Source organism: Mustelus asterias, chromosome 11, assembly GCF_964213995.1.
Source record: "Mustelus asterias chromosome 11, sMusAst1.hap1.1, whole genome shotgun sequence".
Lineage (NCBI taxonomy): Eukaryota > Metazoa > Chordata > Chondrichthyes > Carcharhiniformes > Triakidae > Mustelus > Mustelus asterias.
The window spans coordinates 92,990,647-93,008,813 of record NC_135811.1 but is presented as its reverse complement, the minus strand read 5'-3'; the positions used below and the strand labels follow the sequence as shown (position 1 = coordinate 93,008,813).

The 18,167-nt window shown below is 43.4% G+C and overlaps 1 protein-coding gene across 1 annotated transcript; it reads right to left on the bottom strand.

Moving 5' to 3' along the window:
* Positions 1-911: 911 nt before the first annotated feature.
* Positions 912-17,808, bottom strand: LOC144500973 (deoxyribonuclease-1-like). The gene is made up of 9 exons (XM_078224472.1): positions 17,671-17,808; positions 17,510-17,598; positions 16,508-16,591; positions 13,898-14,013; positions 10,311-10,423; positions 8,257-8,414; positions 7,307-7,403; positions 7,052-7,103; positions 912-1,117 (listed from the first exon to the last, which is right to left on the bottom strand). Exons 1-9 carry the CDS (start codon positions 17,806-17,808, stop codon positions 912-914), a joined length of 1,053 nt encoding a protein of 350 aa, XP_078080598.1.
* Between the last annotated feature and the right edge of the window lie 359 nt (positions 17,809-18,167).

The window sequence follows — 18,167 nt, the reverse complement described above, 5'->3', positions numbered from 1 at the left end:
GGGTTATTTAAAAGTTCTGCCCTAAATTTTGGCCTCATGGTTCTTGGCTGCAGTGAATGTTCCACCACCCACCTCCACCCCCCCCCCCCCCCCACCCCACCAGTTTTTGTGACCACAACTGCACACAGTATACAAAGTGTGGGCTGACATGACTGTGAAGATGGCACGGTGGCACAGTGGTTAGCACTGCTGCCTCACAGCGCCAGAGACCCAGGTTCAATTCTGGCCTTGGGTGACTGTGTGGGGTTTGCATGGTGTCTGCGTGGGTTTCGTCTGGGTGCTCCAGTTTCTCCCACAGTCCAAAGGTGTGCAAATTAGATCGACTGGCCATGCTAAATTGTCCCTTAGTGTCCTACGTTGTGTAGCTAGGGTGGATTTAGGGTTAAGGAGATTGGGCAGACTGGGGAGTGTGTGGATCTGCGTAAGATGCTGAGTGGATGCAGATTCGATGGGCCGTATGGTCTCCTTCTGCACTGTAGGGATCCTATGATGATTCTGTGATGAGATTTGATCAACAAGTTGAGTTCTACTGCTTTGCTGCAAAGTTTTAACATTTGTTGTTTGCTCCTTTCTAGTGGTTTGACATCTTGAGAATGAAGCCGACTACAGTTTCTTGGGCCCTTTCAGCTTCATCATTAGCTTGTTGAAGATGCGCCTCCGGGTTAATTGCCCAGCCTTGTTTGATATCAACTGCAAACAATGATTTGGCATCAATTAACCCTGTTTGCAATGGGATCCTCCAGCAGAATGTGAGTGAGACAGATGGCACCGGGTACGTTCATGTTACAATTGACACTTGCTTCCTAAACAACCAACTGACTCAAAAGGCACAGATTTATGCTCAGCTTCTATGAGAAGGGGTTTAACAATTTCTGAATAGATTCGCAGACAGGCCCGGGCCTTCACACACCTTAACAATAATTTTTGTAGTCAGCACAGCAATCGCGATACTTGGAACAACTTGCAGTGCAGCTGCATGGAAAATTCGGTGAATATGCACCACATCGTCCAGCGCAGGTAGTGAAATCTACACCTTTGCAGCTGCATGGACCACCGCTGATTCCACCACTGATGCCAATACTTGGCCCAGTCTCATATCTTGCACCAACAGAGTTAGCTACACAAGAAGAGAAAACCAGATAAGGCAAGGGAAATCTCCACTCCGTTATCATTGCAAGGACTAGTTTGCAGCACACATACATTCTAATTAATTGCAAACCCATTTTCATTGTTCAAAAAAATAATGAATACATATATGGAAAGATACTTTCTTCAGTTTGCCTAATTTACTGCTCATATTGCCGCAAACTGACTGCGCCACACTTCCCAAAACAAATTACTGTCAGAAATTATCGACCAATTGTTTCAATTCACGTGTGTATCAAACATATTATATATACCAGAGCCAAGGATCAGGTCAATTTCATAGTGTTGGAGGTAGAGATCGGGGCAGGGAGGGAGCTGTGGCATGAAGTGGAAAATGGGTAGAGTGTGATTGGGGGTGATGTGGGTGTCTGTGATGGGAGGGATGTCAGGAGAAGATCAGGTGGGGTTCAGTGATGAACGGTGATGTCGAGAGGGATCGCTGAGCTGAGGTAACCTTGTGAGCCTGGAGCACACATTTCTGCCGTTCCCGGCCCACAAGCAGTGCTGTAAAAACACTCACCCAATGAATTCATCATTTCTCACCTGCTGGTTTCCCAAGGCTTGGGAAACCTGGCTGACATGGGTCAAAAGTTGATGTAAAAATGGATGTATGCGGCCTCCTTAAAAGGTTTCTTCAATCTTCAGAGAGCAGATTGGCTGGCCTGCCTCTTCTCCTGTCTGCATTAAAACTGGAGGTGTTTGAGTTTGTGGTAGGTTGGGTTCCTATTTCAGATTTTTATCTACTTACACCCCTGCCCAACCCAAACTCCTCCGTTTTGTGGGTTAAAATCTCCCCCAGGTCTCTATAGTTCACCACTTTTAATCAGCTTAATTAAGTTTCAAGAGTCGTACCATGTAGTTAGATAATATCAGGCTAGAACTGAATATTTGTGCTGCCATCAGTTCCAATTGCCAACAGGTTGGCTGCCTCTGGCCTTTGGTATTCACCCAGTAAAGGCTGATGATACTTTAATGCCTTGGTGCCTGTTGTCAGAGTACCTCATTGCATCTAGTCATTATTGTATCAGTTTGTAAAGCAGCATAACTTTTTATTGATCTTATCAAGCGAAAAGCTGATTTCTTAACTAGTTCAACATAGGGATGGCACGGTGGCACAGTGGTTAGCACTGCTGCCTCACAGCGCCATGGACCTGGGTTCGATTCCTGGCTTGGGTCATTGTCTGTGTGGAGTTTGTACGTTCTCCTCGTGTCTGCATGGGTTTCCTCCGGGTGCTCCGGTTTCCTCCCACACTCCAGAGATGAGCTGGTTAGGTGGATTGGCCGTGCTAAATTCTCCCTCAGTGTACCCGGACAAGTGCCAGAATGTGGCGACTAGGGGATTTTCACAGTAACTTCATTGCAATGTTAATGTCAACCTACTTGTGACTAATAAATAAACTTTACTTTAACTTTACTCTATTACAAATCTGGAAAATTGAAAATATCACTGAAACTAAGGAAACGGGTGGTTTCAAACTGGTAGTATCATGGTTACATTATTGGATCAGAAATCCAGAGATCTAGACTAATGATCCAGAGACACCAATTCAAATCCCATTATGGCAATCCAGAAATTGAAATTTAATTAGAATAATAGAATGGAATCCCTATAGTGCAGAAGGAGGCCATTTGGCCCATCAACCCTGCACCGACAACAATCCCACCCAGGCCCTATCCCTGTAACCTCATGTATTTACCCTAGCTAGTCCCCCTGCTAAGGGGCAATTTAGCATGGCCAATCCACCAAACCCGCTCATCTATGGACTGGGAGGAAACCGGAGCATCTGGAGGAAGCTCACGCAGACACGGGGAGAACATGCAGACTCCGCATAGACAATGACCTGAGGCAAGAATTGAATCCTGGGTCCCTGGCACTGTGTGGCGTCGATGGACTTGCACAATTTCACAAGCTGTACTGTCTGGAGACAATACACATCTCTTTAACCTGTGTTGAATGCTCCCTCCACCCACATTGTCTGTACATTTAAGACCTGGCTGGCTGTAGAGATTTGCATTCTAATCAGTATTCTGTAATTTGATTTCTGTGTCTGTGCCCTGTTTGAGAACAGAGACCACTCCGTCTGACGAAGGAGCATTGCTCCGAAAGCTTATGGTATTTGCTATCAAATAAACCTGTTGGACTTGAACCTGGTGTTGTGAGACTTCTTACTGTGTGGCAGCAGTGCTAACCACTATGCCACTGTGCTGCCCATGTAAATCTGGAATGTGGAGCTCGTAATGGGATTGGTGACCAGGAAACAACCAATTTGTTGTAAAATTCCATTTGGTCCACTGAAGTCCTTTAGGGAAGGAAATTTGCTGTCCTTACCCAGTTGGGCCGACAGAGGCGATTTTGAGTCCATATCCGCCACGAGTATTAACAGCAACATGGGCGCAAGATCCCACTGGAGTCGGGAAATGAGATTCTCGTGGCAAGATCTTGTTTCCTAATTTTCCCCGCCCCTTGCCAGTGACATAACGAGGTTCTTGCCCACAAAGTGCGGGAACCTAATTTAAATAGATTTGACTGCAGTTTAATATTATTAATCATGGAATCACTACAGTGCAGAAGGAGACCATTCAGCCCATCAAGTCTGCACTGACCACACCCACCGAAGCCCTATTCCTGTTCATATTTACCTTGCTAATCACCCTGACACTAGGGTCAATTTAGCATGGCCAATGAACCTAACCCACACATCTTTGGGCTGGGGGAGGAAACCGGAGCATCCGGAGGAAACCCACGCAGACACGGGGAGAATGTGCAAATTCCACACAGATAGTGACCCAAGGCCGGAATCGAACCCGGGTTCTTGGCACTGTGAGGTAGCAGTGCCAACCACTGTGCCACCGTGCCTCCCCGCCACATGATTCCCTCCTCACTAAATATTGCAAGGTTGACAACAGGTATTTAAAAATGGGATCAGTCAAGGGGATCCTGCCAGGGACACCAAGGCAAGTATAGCCCCTGTGCAGAGAGGGACATGCCCTCTGGCACTGCCCCCTTGGCACAGTTTGGCACTAACATCTGGCAGAGGTTGACAGTGCCAACCTAGTGGTGCAAACCTATGCCAGGAGGAAGTAACAGAGCGGGCCCTCTGGGAAGCCCAATTTGGCCAGGTGGTGGGGGGAATGGGGTTCCTCTGATGTGTGATGGGAGAAGGAAGGGCCAATGCCTGTGTAGCAGGTTTGAGGGAATGGGGAGGGATTCCGATACTTCCGTGGTGGTGGTGGTGGTGGTGTGGGGGTGTGGGGGGGGGGGGGTGGGGGGGGGGGGGAGCGGGGGGGGGGGGGGGGCGGGGGGGAGGTGGATGAACCCCCCCCCCAATGCTTGTGGAGGGGATCCTCCATGCTCGTGGGGTTGGGAGAGTTTATTTGTACCGTTGATTGAGGCGCCCTTTAAAGGTAGCGCCTGATCTCTGTGATGCTGGCCTTGCCAGCTCTATCAGGTCTCACCCCACCAGAGTGATGACATAAACCACACCCCTAGATTTTCTTTGCTCAGGGTGGCTGAAAAATAGGTCTGAAAACTTGGCTGTGATCTGCAGAGATGCATGCTGGTTTCCAGTCAGAGCCTGACACTGATAAATTATTGGAAAATTCAACGCAAAAGATAGTGATGGATAAAGAAGAGGTGCTAAAAAGGTAGGAAGATTTCCAGGCTTGGATGGGATGCATCGTAGATTGCTGAGAGGTAAGAGAGCAAATTGAGGAACTGCTGACAGAAGTTTTCCAGACCGCTCTGGACACAGGATCTGTCCCAGGAGAATTGCAGATGTGACACTGTTGATGAAGGAAGGGGGCAAAGGATAATCCAGGAAACTACAGGCCTGTCAGCTTGACATCAATCGTGGAAAAACTGATGGAGGCCAAAATACGGGATAAGATAAATATACACTTAGAGAAAAATAAGTTAATATTAGACAGTCAACATGGCTTTGTCAAGGGCAGTCATGTCTGACAAATTTAATTGAGTTCCTTGACAAGGTGATACAGAGAATGAGGGTAGTGCTGTGAATGTTGTGTATTTGGACTTTCAGCAAGCATTTGAGATGGTGCCACATGGGCCCTTGGCTGCATGGATCAGAAGTTGGCTAAGAGATAGGAAACAGAGGGTAAGTATAGATGGGCATTTCTCAGACTGGAGATGAGTCGAAAGTGGTGTTCCCCCGGGATCAGTGTTAGCATCCTTGCTTTTTCTGATTTATATAAATGGTTTAGAGATGTGTGTTGAGGGCAAAGTCTCTAAATTTGCAGATGATACTAAGCGAGGGAGAATAGTGAATTGTGAGGATGATGCTGAGCAGCTTCAGGAGGGACATTGATAAGTTGGCCAAACAGGCAGATATTTGGCAGATGGATTTCAATGCAATGAAATGTGAGGTAATGCATTTGCTAAAAGAAACATGGGCAGACAATGCAGGCTCAATGGTACAACCTTGAGGGGAGTACAGGAGCAGAGGGACCTCGGGGTTCAAGCACATAATTCTCTGAAGGTGGTCAGGCAAGTTGAAACAGTTGCTAAGATGGCTTATAGGATGCTTGGGTTTGTAAATAGAGGCACGGATTATAAAAGCATCAAAATGATGCACCTCTACAAATCATTGACCAGACCACATTTGGGAGCATTGTGTTCATTTTTGGGTACCTTATTTAAGGAAGGATGTTAAAGCCCGAGAGAGAGTGCAAAGAAGATTTACTAGAATGATACCAGGAATGGGGAATTTTAGATACAAGGAAAATTAGAGAAATTGGGCTTATTCTCCTTGGAGCAGAGAAGATTAAGAGGCGACCTCACTGAAGTGTTCAAAATGACAAACAATTTTGACAGGGTAAAGAAAGATATTATGTTTCCACTAGTCAGTGAGTAGGAGTCACAGTTTCAAGAGAGTCAGTAAGAGAGCTAGGAGTGAGATGAGGAGAAACTTCTTTACTCAGAGTGTTGTTGGGATTTGGAATGCGCTGCCTGGGAGAGAGGTGGAGGCGGATTCCACGGTAGATTTCAAAAGAGAGCTGGATACATATTTGAAAGTGATGGATTTAGAGGGCTACAGAGATAGGGCTGAAGAATGGGATCAGCTGGGTAGCTCTCTCTGGAGCCGATGCAGACATGATGGGCCAAATGGCCTCCTTCTGTGCTGTAAAATTCTATGATTATATATGTTACTCCAGACATGCAGCACTGTGATTGCTCTCTGAAATGGTCCAGAAGGTGATTATGGATGGACAACAAATGCTTGCCTTGCTAGGGATGCCATAATCCCACATATGAATATTTTAAAAAAAATTTGTTCCACCATCACAGCAATAAACACCAGCAGAAAACAACCCGTTCTGTGGTTTCTCTCTGTATGTAGGCCAACAACAAAGTTAGATGGCAGAATCTTATCTTTCCTTCATTTAATGGCTTGTTAAACTTGTCAAGTCAAAGGGCAGAATTCTCCCGTCTCGCCTGCCACGGGAATCATAGTGGGCAGAACATGGATCATGCAAAGGTCCGTTGACCTTGGGCGGGATTTTCTGGCATGGGGCGAGAGAAAATCCTTCCCAAAGTCTTTCTCAAGATAAAAATAAAACATGACAGAAAAACACCGGCCACGCATTTTGCTTCTCATACGCTGTATTTGACTGGTATTAGGATCTGCAGGAATTATACCACTATTCTGTGCTTGTTAGAAAAAGTAAGAAACTTGACTTATGAATAAGGAAATTTTGTTTTTAAAAAATTGTTAAAAATATACCTTAACATTATATGAAAATATATTGATTGGTAATAGCTTTTAAGCTGGTTCTTCCTTATTTTTAGCAAGATTATACAACCTTAGGTTTCACTATATTGTTTTGTTTCACATTCATAAAGAGCAGTTCTAATTATTATAGTAAGAGGTAATGCTTATTTACTTACGATCATCCTTCAGTTCAAGTTCAATGGGGTAATGATCTGAGACTTCTTTGACCTGTGAATTAAATCTAAAATGTAAGTACATTGTTCAAAAATATGCAAAAAATATTCCAATTCTTGCATTTGATCAAAGACTATAAATTGTAACTCCCGCAGTGTGTTTCTCCAGTATTGTATTAGTAAATAGTTTCAGCCTACTGACACTGTGAGGAATTTCTCTTACAAATTAACAAAGATTTGCAATTCTTTCATTCTTACTTTATAATAAGGGAGGTCATAAGCTCTCTGGAAATTGAAGGCCTTGACTGAGCCAGGAACTATGGCCTGAAGCAATCCTTCAGTGGACACAACAAACCTAAGCAAAAAAAAGACTTGCATTTATACAGTGCCTTTCACAACATCCCAAAGCACTTCACAGATGATTAAGCACTTTTGAAGTGCAGTCACTATTGTAATCTAGGCAACATGGCAGCCGATTTGTACACAGCATGCTGCCACAAAAAGCAATGTGATAATCATAGAATCATCGAATCCCTACAGTGCACGAGGAGGCTATTCAACCCATTGAGCCTGCGCCGACAACAATCCTGCCCAGGCCCTATCTCCTTAACCCTTGCTAATCCCCCTGACACTAAGGGGCAATTTAACATGTCCAATTAACCTTGCCCTCACATCTTTGGTGTGTGAGAGGAAACTGGAGCACCCGGAGGAAACCCACACAGACACGGGGCGAACGTAGAAACTCCACACAGTCACCTGAGGCCGAAATTGAACCTGGGTCCCTGACGCTGTGAGGCGACTTTCTCTTGTGATGTTGATTGAGAATCATAGAAGAATCATAGGATACCTACAGTGCAGAAGAGGCCATTCGGTGCGTCGAGGGATAGGAATTAGCCAGAACATAGGGAATAACTGCCCTGCCATTCTTCAAATGAGCTGCACAGGATCTTTTATATCTATCCAAGAGGGCAGACAATGCCTCAGTTTAATGTCTCATCCAACATATTTGACAGCGTCACACTAGAATGTGACTTGAACCCACAACCTTCTATGTCACAAGCGAGAGCACTGCCAATCTAGCCATGACTTCTACCATCACACATCACTGTCAGACTCAAAAATGTGACTGGGTTGAATCAGTGAACATATTTTTGAAATATAAAGTACCGTCAGTAAAAATACTTTTGTCCATGTGCACCAAACATTACCTGTCATAGGCACAGTGTGTGTATTTACTGACAGTTGTATCTATCGCATCATCAATCAGCCAATGAAAATTCTTATGTTGACGCAGCCGTATATGGTGCCAATCGCTATCCCTGACATATCTGCAAGCCGAGTTGTAATCTCCAAGTATCAGGATGTTCTGCATTGGAAAGCAAGAGACAAGAAGAGTTAGACACGAAGTGTCCTATTTCTCTGGGCGAACAAGCCATGATGGACAAAAACAGCAGCTGCTACTGGCAATAATATTCACCTGTAATAAAATAAAACAGCCCAAGCAATTTATAGTAATAATATAAAGGAAAATTTTATACTGCGCCACCAAAGACAACATTGAGACAGATATGGCCAATGGCAAGGATTATGGAGGAAAATCAAAAGACTGAATGTACTGAACATCTATTGCAGGTTCCAAAATAGACACTCTTTCATCTGACAAAATACAACTTGCAAACTAGTTTTAAATAGAATTACTTTAGGGGTAAGCTATTCAGAATAAAAAAGTCAACAGAGAGGACTTTACTCTGCATCCAGTTATGCTTTAATTGACTTGAGGTACCTGACATTGGCACTATATACAACTGTAAACACGGTGTGACCAAATAGACCAGAAGGTAAGTAGTCAATAGTTCAAGCCAGAGAGGGATGTGGGGACTGTTAAGAACTGAGGTGCTGTGGTGGATGTGAATTCAGAGATCTTGATCAATGAAACAAGGCCAGGCTTGTTTCCACTAGAATGTCGAAGAGTGAGGAGTGACTTGAATGGAGTTTTTAAAACAGAGAGTCATAGAATCGCCACAGTGCGGAAGGAGGCCATTCAGCCCATCCAGCCTGCAGCGACAACAATCCCACCCAGGCCCTATCCCCGTAACCCCACGTATTTACTCTACTAGACCCCCTGACACTAAGGGGCAATTTAGCATGGGCAATCCACCTAACCCGCACATCTTTGGACTGTGGAAGGAAACTGGAGCATTTGGAGAAAACGCACACAGTTATGGGGAGAACGTACAAACTCCACACAGACAGTGACCCAAGGCTGGAATCGAATCCGAGACCCTGGCATTGTGAGGTAGCAGTGCTAATCACTGTGCCACTGTGCTGCCCGGAAGTATATACGATCCCGAATGATATTGACAAGGGTGGATGTTGAAAGGTGAAAGGATGTTTCCTCTCATGGGTGAGTGCAGAACTAGGGTGTACTATTTTAAAATGAGGCGAGCTTTGGGGACGGGCTTGGCAGGGATAGTCTCTGCCCTGGAAACTCTGTGACCAGCTCATACACTGGTGTAAACAGTTAGATAACAAGACAATGGTGTAGAATGGTGCAACAATTAGTGTAAGTTAAAGCGTGGAGATCAATATTTTTAGATATTAATGTGGAATATGGCAATTGTGTGTGGTTTTGCCCTCGTCATACCCAAGAAAAAATCTAGGCTATCGCAACTGTTGCTTATCCTACTGAAAGCATGGCATAATTTACTGGTAATTGGTAAATATTTTTCATGTTGAAGACAACAGTTGTCCCTCAACATGAATAGATTTCAACCCTTCAAAAATATTCTTCATGTATATGCCAAACCCCTGCTTTTTTGCCTAATTAATTTGTCTAAAGGTGTTGACTTTGACAATTTGGATTAAGGGGAGGCAATGGCCTAATGTATTATCGCTTGACTATTAATCCAAAAACTCAGCTAATGTTCTGGGGGACCCGGGTTCGAATCCCGCCACAGCAGATGGTGGAATTCGAATTCAATAAAAATGATCTGGAATTAAGAATCTACTGATGACCATGAAACCATTGTCGGTTGTCAGAAAAACCCATCTGGTTCGCTAATGTCCTCTAGGGAAGGAAATCTGCCGTCCTTACCTGTTCTGGCCTACATGTGACTCCAGAGCCATAGCAATGTGATTGAACCTCAACTGCCCTCCAAGGACAACTAGGGATGGGCAATAAATGTTGGCCAGCCAGCGACGCCAATGTCCCATGAATGAATAGAAAGGTAATACATGTGCTACTTAGCTTAATCAATCATACCTCTGTATTGAAGTGATTCCTTGCGTCAACCCAAACATCATACAATGCATCAACCTCTCTGACTGCATAGCTTGGACTGGTGTGGATGGCTACGAGGACAAAATCCTTGACAACTGTCAAAACACATTGTAACAGACGTTATTATCGAAGAGTTTGTGAAGGCCGTTGCTTCTTGGATTTAACTAATTGAAGGTTATTTTGAGGATGAGAGCTATATTCAGATTTTTATTTAGGAGATATAAAAATCCATTCAATATCATTTCCTTCAAGAGCAATAGAAATAAAGATAAAACATCAAGGAACACAATCACCAAGGGTTTCCGCTTTGGGTGCAATTGACTCAAAATTGTGCTAGTTTGCAGTTTTACACAGTCTAAAATAGATATATAATCATATAAAAACAAAATGATTCTCATCATAGAGTGAAACGTGTGTTGGTGCACTATTTTAAAAAAATAATTCCAGGGATGTTGGTGGGTGGGGTGGGGTGGGGGGTGGGGGGGTGGGGGGCGGGGGGTGGTCACTGGCTAGGCCAGCATTTATTGTTCATCCCTAATTGCCCTCGAGAAAGTGGTGGTGAGCTGCCTCTTTGAACCATTGCAGTCCATGTGGTATCGGTACCCACAGTGCTGTGAGGGAGGGAGTTCCAGGATTTTGACCCAGCGACAGTGAAGGAATTGGGATGTAATTCCAATTTAGGATGGTGAGTGGCTTCAAGAGGAACTTCCAGATGGTTCGCATGTGTCTGAGTTTTTGCAGTGAATCTTATAGATGATACACACTGCTGCCAATCTGCATCGGTGGTGGAGGGAGTCAATGTTTGTGGGTGGGATGCTAATTCCTGGATGGTATCAATTTTTATTTATTATTGCTGGAACTCCAAGTGGAGAGTATTCTCTCATCTTCCTGATTTGTGCCTTGTAGATGGTGGACAGGCTGAGAGAAATCAGTAGGTAAATTACTTGCCTAGCATCTGACCTGCTCTGCAGCCATAGCATTTATATGGCTAGTCCAGTTCAGTTTCTGGTCAGTGGAAACAGCCCCAGGATGTTGGTTGTGGGAGACTCATCAATGGTAATGCCTTTCAAAGTCAAGGACTGATGACCAGGCTTTCTCTTGCTGGAGATGATTGTCACCTGGCCTGGTGTGAATGTTACGTGCCACTTGTCAGCCCAAGCCAGAATGTGGGCATGGACTGCTTCAGTATCTGAGGAGTAGTGAATGGTGCTGAACATCATGCAATTATCAGGGAACATTCCTAGTTCTGACCTTAGGATGGAGGGAAGGTTATTGATGAAGCAGCTGAGGATGGTTCGGTCTAAGGAACTCCTGTGGTGATGTTCTGCAACTGAGGTGATAGACTTTCAACAACCAAAACCATCTTCATTTGTATCAGATATGACTCCAACCAGTTTTGCTAGGGATCCTTGATACCTCAGTCAAATGTGGCCTTAACATCAAGGCAGTCATTCTCACTTCACCTGTGGGGTCCAGTTCTTGTGTCCATGTTTGAACCAAGGCTTTACCATGGGGTGGTAAGTTATAGGACCATAAAATGTAAGAGCACAAGTAGGACATTCAACCCATTTAATATGCTGTGCCATTCATTGAGATCATGACTGATATGATAATTCTCCACTCCACTTTCCTGCCTTTTCCCCATAACCCGTGATTTCCTGTCTATCTCAGCCTTGAACGTACTTAATGTCCACAAAATTATGAGAGGCATAGACAGGGTGGATAGTCAGAGGCTTTTTCCCAAGGTGGAAGTGTCAATTACAAGGGGGCAGAGGTTCAAGGTGAGAGGGGGAAAGTTTTCACTCAAAGAGGGGTGGGTGCCTGGAATGTGCTGCCAGAGGAGGTGGTGGAAGTAGGCACATGAGTAACATTTAAGAGGCATCTGGATGGGTACATGAATAGGGAGGGAATAGAGGGATATGGTCTGAGTAAGGGCTTTTAGTTTAGTTAGGGCATCATGATCGGCACGGGCTTGGAGGGCCAAAGGGCCTGTTCCTGTGCCGTATTTTCTTTGTTCTTAATGACTCAGCCTTTACAACCCTCAATGATAAAGTATCGCACAGATTCACTACCCTCTAAGAGAAGAAATTCCTTCTCATCTTTGTCTTAAATGGGTGGCCCCTTACTCTGTATGCCCTCTGGTCCTAGACTCTCCCACAAGAGGAATCAACCTCTCAGCATCTATCTTGTCAAGTACCCCGAGAATCCAATATGCCTCAATAAGGTCACCTCTCATTCTTCTAAACTTCAATAAGTACAGGCCCAACCTACGCAACCTTTCCTCAAAAGAAAGTTCCCCCCATACCCGGGATCAACCTAGTGAACCTTCAAGTGGACTGGCCCCAATGCCAATGCATTTTTCCTTAGATAAGGGGACAAAAACTGTTCACAGTATTCCAGGTGTGGCCTAACAAGTGCCTTATCTAGTTTCAGCAAGTCTTCCCCCTATTTTTATATTCCATTACCTTTGAAATAAAGGCCAACATTCCATTTGATAAACGCAAATTACTGCGGATGCTGGAATCTGAAACCAAAAGAGAAAATGCTGGAAAATCTCAGCAGGTCTGGCAGCATCTGTAAGGAGAGAAAAGAGCTGACGTTTCGAGTCCAGATGACCCTTTGACAAAGGATCGTCTGGACTCTAAACATCAGCTCTTTTCTCTCCTTACAGATGCTGCCAGACCTGCTGAGATTTTCCAGCATTTTCTCTTTTGGTTGCCAACACTCCAATTGTCTTCCCTATTACTTGCTGAACTTGCATATCAGCCCATTGCGATTTATGCATGAGGAACCCCAAATCTCTCTGTGCTGCAGCTTTAAGCTCCTTTATTCTTCCTACCAAAGTGCATAACTTCACATTTCCCTACACTTGTGACAATAATTTTCCATCTGGTGAGTTCATGATCGCAGCCTGTTATAAGGAAGCATCAGAGTTTAAGAGTTGATTTTATGTCTTGTGTGAGTGAGTTAGAATCAGGCCCATGTAGCCCCTCACCAAGAGGGAAAGAGCATCGGATGGTAAATTACTGAATTACCTCATGATGTAGAGAAATATTGGGAAAAGCCTTTCTTTCTTTTCTGACTTGGGTTGGAAGGAGGAAAAATTAAAATAATAATTTTTATGGTACTATGGTACCATTTTCCCACAGTCTTAATAATAAATCGTCCTTTGCTATATGTCAGATGGTCCATAATATAAAGTTAAATGGGGCTTGAGAGATGAAACCAATTTAAACCAGTTCAACTTGTCCATGATAGTGACTTTGTAAAGGGCAAGCGTGCAGCTAACAGGATCCTGGTGCTGCTTAGTGCTGACATTAAAAATCTGCAGTACAAACCAATTTTCTGGAGTACCATATTTCTTGTCAGAGCACAAACCGGTGTAATGTGGCAGTAAATTATTTGTACTTCCAACTGGCTACTAACGGCATATTTCATCAGGACTGAAGCAGGCCTCCTTTCCACTCAGGTCTTGAGCCTTGGTTTTTCATGTGTCAGCAGGCGCCCCATTATTTACTAGCTTTAAGCGCTGCCAAGATTCCCTCAAAAATAAATATCTAAAGCCTTACTTGTAGTGAGGGAGTGGAAGTGCACGATAAAAGGCTCACGGATGAAAGTGTCGGTCCCACACTGTTCACAGCCATCGTCAAAGTGATACCACGCCATCGGCTTGAGAATATTCTCACTGATAGAAATAAAAATGTGGAGGATGAAACAAAGCCAGTAGCCATGTTTGACTGCCAGGTAAATTACATTTGAACGCTACCAAAGGTGTATGCAATAATTTTGCAGGTGCATTGAAGTCTAAATATGGTCAAACTGGGAATGCTTCTTTGAATCCTTATCTTTAGCATTCCAAACAGCGAAATCTACATTTTCTGTCCATTTTTCTCCCTGTTTCCCCTGAAAGCATTGCCTCGGGGTGTTTCTATATTTGATTTGATTTATTATTGTCAGTTGTATTAGTATACAGTAAAAAGTATTGTTTCTTGTGCGCTATACAGACAAAGCATACCGTTCATAGAGAAGGAAAGGAGAGAGTGCAGAATGTAGTGTTACAGTCATAGCTAGCATATTGTAAGGGTATTGCATATGCACTTACTGAAGCTAGAGTTAAACTGCTAAGTAGGCCAAAGCCAGGCTTTGTTAAGTCCCCAAAATTAGATCCAATCAGCTCTATTGACGTATTGTTCTGAGTTGCACGTTTTGTGAAGTTTCACTCAGAAGTGAACAGCCATTGAGCTCTGAGCATATTGTGAATCAATGCACCCTGGGTGCTGTAAGGTAGCAGTGCTAAACTCTGTGCCACCGTGCCGCCCAAATTAATAGTCATCAGCTTTGATTAGTGAGAAATGTTAGAGGCAGACATTTCAGGAGCAAAATCCTTTAATTTTAATAGAAGCCTGGATCATCTAAAGAAATCAGGAGAAATAATATAGTACAGATCAGATACATATTTCAAAACAAGATCTGGCACTTTAAATTGTGTTGTAAAACAATATGAAAAACAAATGAGTACCGTGGAGTTCAAACATTCTGTGCTTACTAAATTAGTATCAATTAAATACCACCACTGTGTTTTAGGTTATCATTACCTACATAAGTTTAATATTGAATGCTCAACGTTCAAAAATTATCACAACTGGAAAAGCCATAACCAAGAATGACAATCAGTACTTAGCAGATAAACAGATTCTGGATGGGATACGCACCTTCTATTCTCTCTATGAACTGCCATTAGCACCTCTTAGCCTTTCCCCTTGTTTTTGTGGCTATGACTCATCTTTCATTCCCTCACCCTACAGTATAAATATCTTCCACTTTCTATGCCTTTTAGCTTTGACAAAGGGTCATCGGGACTTGAAACATCAGCTCTTTTCTCTCCTTACAGATGCTGCCAGACCTGCTGAGATTTTCCAGCATTTCCTCTTTTGATTTCAGATTCCAGCATCTGCGGTTATTTGCTTTTATTCTGGATAGGATATGCACTTTTGCAATAAATTGCTTTTTTGGCTCTGGAATTGTTAATTCGAAACATTGTGCTTTATCAAAGAATTCAATCCATAAAACCAAGTCCACATGAACTGTAAAAAGGATAAGAATGAGATTGAAAGATTACTGTTTCCAACTATCTTCTGTTAATCTTGAAATTTCAAAGTACTGAACAATCTTCAAACTTTCTTCATTGAGAACAATTGGCCTCTAATTGATCTCGGGATGTTCCTTAGAGACAGCCTTAGAGACAGTAATTGGACAACACGTGGGCTCTTAGCAGTCATTACCAGTTCCCCCCCATCCCAACTCTATGCTGTGAGGCAGCAATGCTAACCACTGTGACACCATGACACCGTGTCATCACTTCTTGACATCGGGTACCTCAATCAGGCACTGGGTGTTTATGAATGAGGGAACCACTCCCCTGACTGTCCACCTCCACCCTCTGGCACCCCAAGACTTATAAACCTGTTGGACTTTAACCTGGTGTTGTGAGACTTCTTACTGTGTTTACCCCAGTCCAACGTCAGCATCTTCACATCATCCCAAGACTTGACAGGGTTTGCTTTTGGGGCTTCCATTGTGTTGACTACCCACCCTGACACTTGTTGAATATCAGCGACAGTGGGATGAGGCTCTTAAATGGCTATTAATTGTTCATTTCGGGGCCTCAATTAGTGTTGGGATGGGAGGGCTGTCCACAACCTTTCTTCTCCAGACTTAAGTGAGGCAGAGGTGGGAAGGTGGTGGGGTCCAACACCACACCCTCTAGCTTGATTAAATGCTGCTCTCAACCTCCAAACTTACCTTGGGAGAGCGCATAGAAATCAGCCCTGACTGTGAACTTTAATACATTCAGTTCTGGGAGGAGGTGTGAGATAGTGAAGGGGAAGTTTGCCATTGAGCTAGTTTGTTCTGACATGGATACCTGCCAGAAAGGCAGTTTCCCACCTTACTCCACTGTATCTTCTGCTTTGCAGTCAAAGAATATTATTTGTGCTGCTTTGATCGACTGTCTTTTATTTTACAAAGCATGAAATATCATGTAGTTATGAGATGAGGCAACTAACGAGTTGAGAAAGTAGTGCAAATACATTGAATCCAGCCAACTTAACCCAACTGTCCACCACTGTAATGATGGGTGGTCAATTGATGAACAACCTGTACTGAGGTAAGAGACTTACTTATAGACAAATGCATATTTTTCCCGGTATGAACTGCGGCCAAGGTGATCAGAGATGATGTAATTGTATTGCAATTTGGTTGAGCTGAAAAACAAATAATTTTTGCTGCTTATTTGAAAGAGATGGATATACAAAATCTTTTAAGTTCTATTGCAATATGGAAAAAATAAGCTATTTCATGATGGTATTATGTGATGAATTCAAATTTTGATCTCCGTCACCAAGAGAGTGTGGGATCTGTTTGCATTTTCTGTTACTGTATCTAATTCCACTAAAATGCAACCATTAGTCAGAAAATCTTACTCAAGAGTAACGGAAACACTTTATGCCATACAGCAGAAAGAAGAAACTTATTGCTATTGTGAATCACGATTGTTCAAAATGGTAGTATTTGGTGTAACACACTGTTGGTGTGATGCACAGATTATTGATATGCTTCCTTTCCTCGTCAGGATGGCATGACCCTTCCACATCCAATGATTTACCAAAGTTTTCAAGACTGTTTCTTCAGTACTGCCTCCCAAAATTCCCCTCCCACCCACTGAATTTGGGCAGGAGATTGATGAAGCCTGTGTAAGTTTCAAGTTCATTAAAAAAAAAAGTGGAATTGAAAGCTTGTGTCAATAATGATGATTGCTTGGCCATTTCATAAGAATCATAAAATCCCTGCAGTGCAGAGGGAGACCATTCGGTCCATCAAGCCTGCAACAATCCCACCTTATCTGCATAGCCCCTCATATTGTGAAGCTATCATTGTTGTAAAAACGAATCTGGTTCATTACGTCCTTTCAGGAAGGAAATCTTTCACTCTTACCCAGTCTGACCTACATGTGACTCCAGATCCACAGCAATGTGGTTGACTCTTAAGTGGCCTAATAAGCCAATTGCAATTAGGGATGGGCAACAAATGCTGGCTTTGCCAGTGATGCCCACATCCCATGAAAGAATAAATGCAAATGCCCGCCCAAGCTAAAATCAAGGCTAATGCTTCTGCTGACTTACCGATTCAGTTCCCTCACCAGTTCTGTCATTGCTGAATTGTCAGCTTTCATGACTTCTTCAATGGTGATAAGGTCATACCTTTGTAAGATCTAAAAGAAAATAAAAATAGGTGTGTGCTCAATCCACTTCTACCCTAAAATATTTGCTCCGATTGTGCTCACCTGGATGAGAATGTCACGGGTCACACGATCATTGACTTTTGACTGATCAAATCTCTGAATGTTAAATGCAGCAATCTTAAGCCCTTGACTTCCCTGCATAAAGCAGCCAATCAGAATCATCATCACAAGAAACGCCATTGTTGTGAACCTTGAATTAAAAGAGAAATGAGCAAATAAATGATTTTATGATAAAGGCAAAACACTGCCAATGCTGGAACCTGAAACAAAAACAGAAAAAGCTGGGAAGTCTCAGCAGGTCTGACAGCATCTGTGAAAAGAGAATAGAGCCAAGGTAAACGCTGGCTCTATTCTCTCTCCACAGATGCTGTCAGACCTGCTGAGATCTTTCAGCATTTTCTGTTTCTGCTAAAGACTTTAAGACTTGGGTTGATATTTAATTAGACGTGCACTAGCCAAGGGGTGGCACAGTGGCACAATGGTTAGCACTGCTGCCTCACAGTACCAGGGACCCGGATTCGATTCCCGGCTTGGGTCAC

Excerpts from the sequence above, each read along its gene's own strand:
- LOC144500973 (XM_078224472.1), bottom strand. The coding sequence starts at position 17,808 with ATGGCGTTTCTTGTGATGATGATTCTGATTGGCTGCTTTATGCAGGGA. Across the intron at positions 7,404-8,256 it reads ACACACTGTGCCTATGACAG|GTTTGTTGTGTCCACTGAAG; the intron begins GTAATGTTTGGT and ends TTTTTTGCTTAG. Across the intron at positions 1,118-7,051 it reads ACTTGAACTGAAGGATGATC|CTAACTCTGTTGGTGCAAGA; the intron begins GTAAGTAAATAA and ends CTTCTTGTGTAG.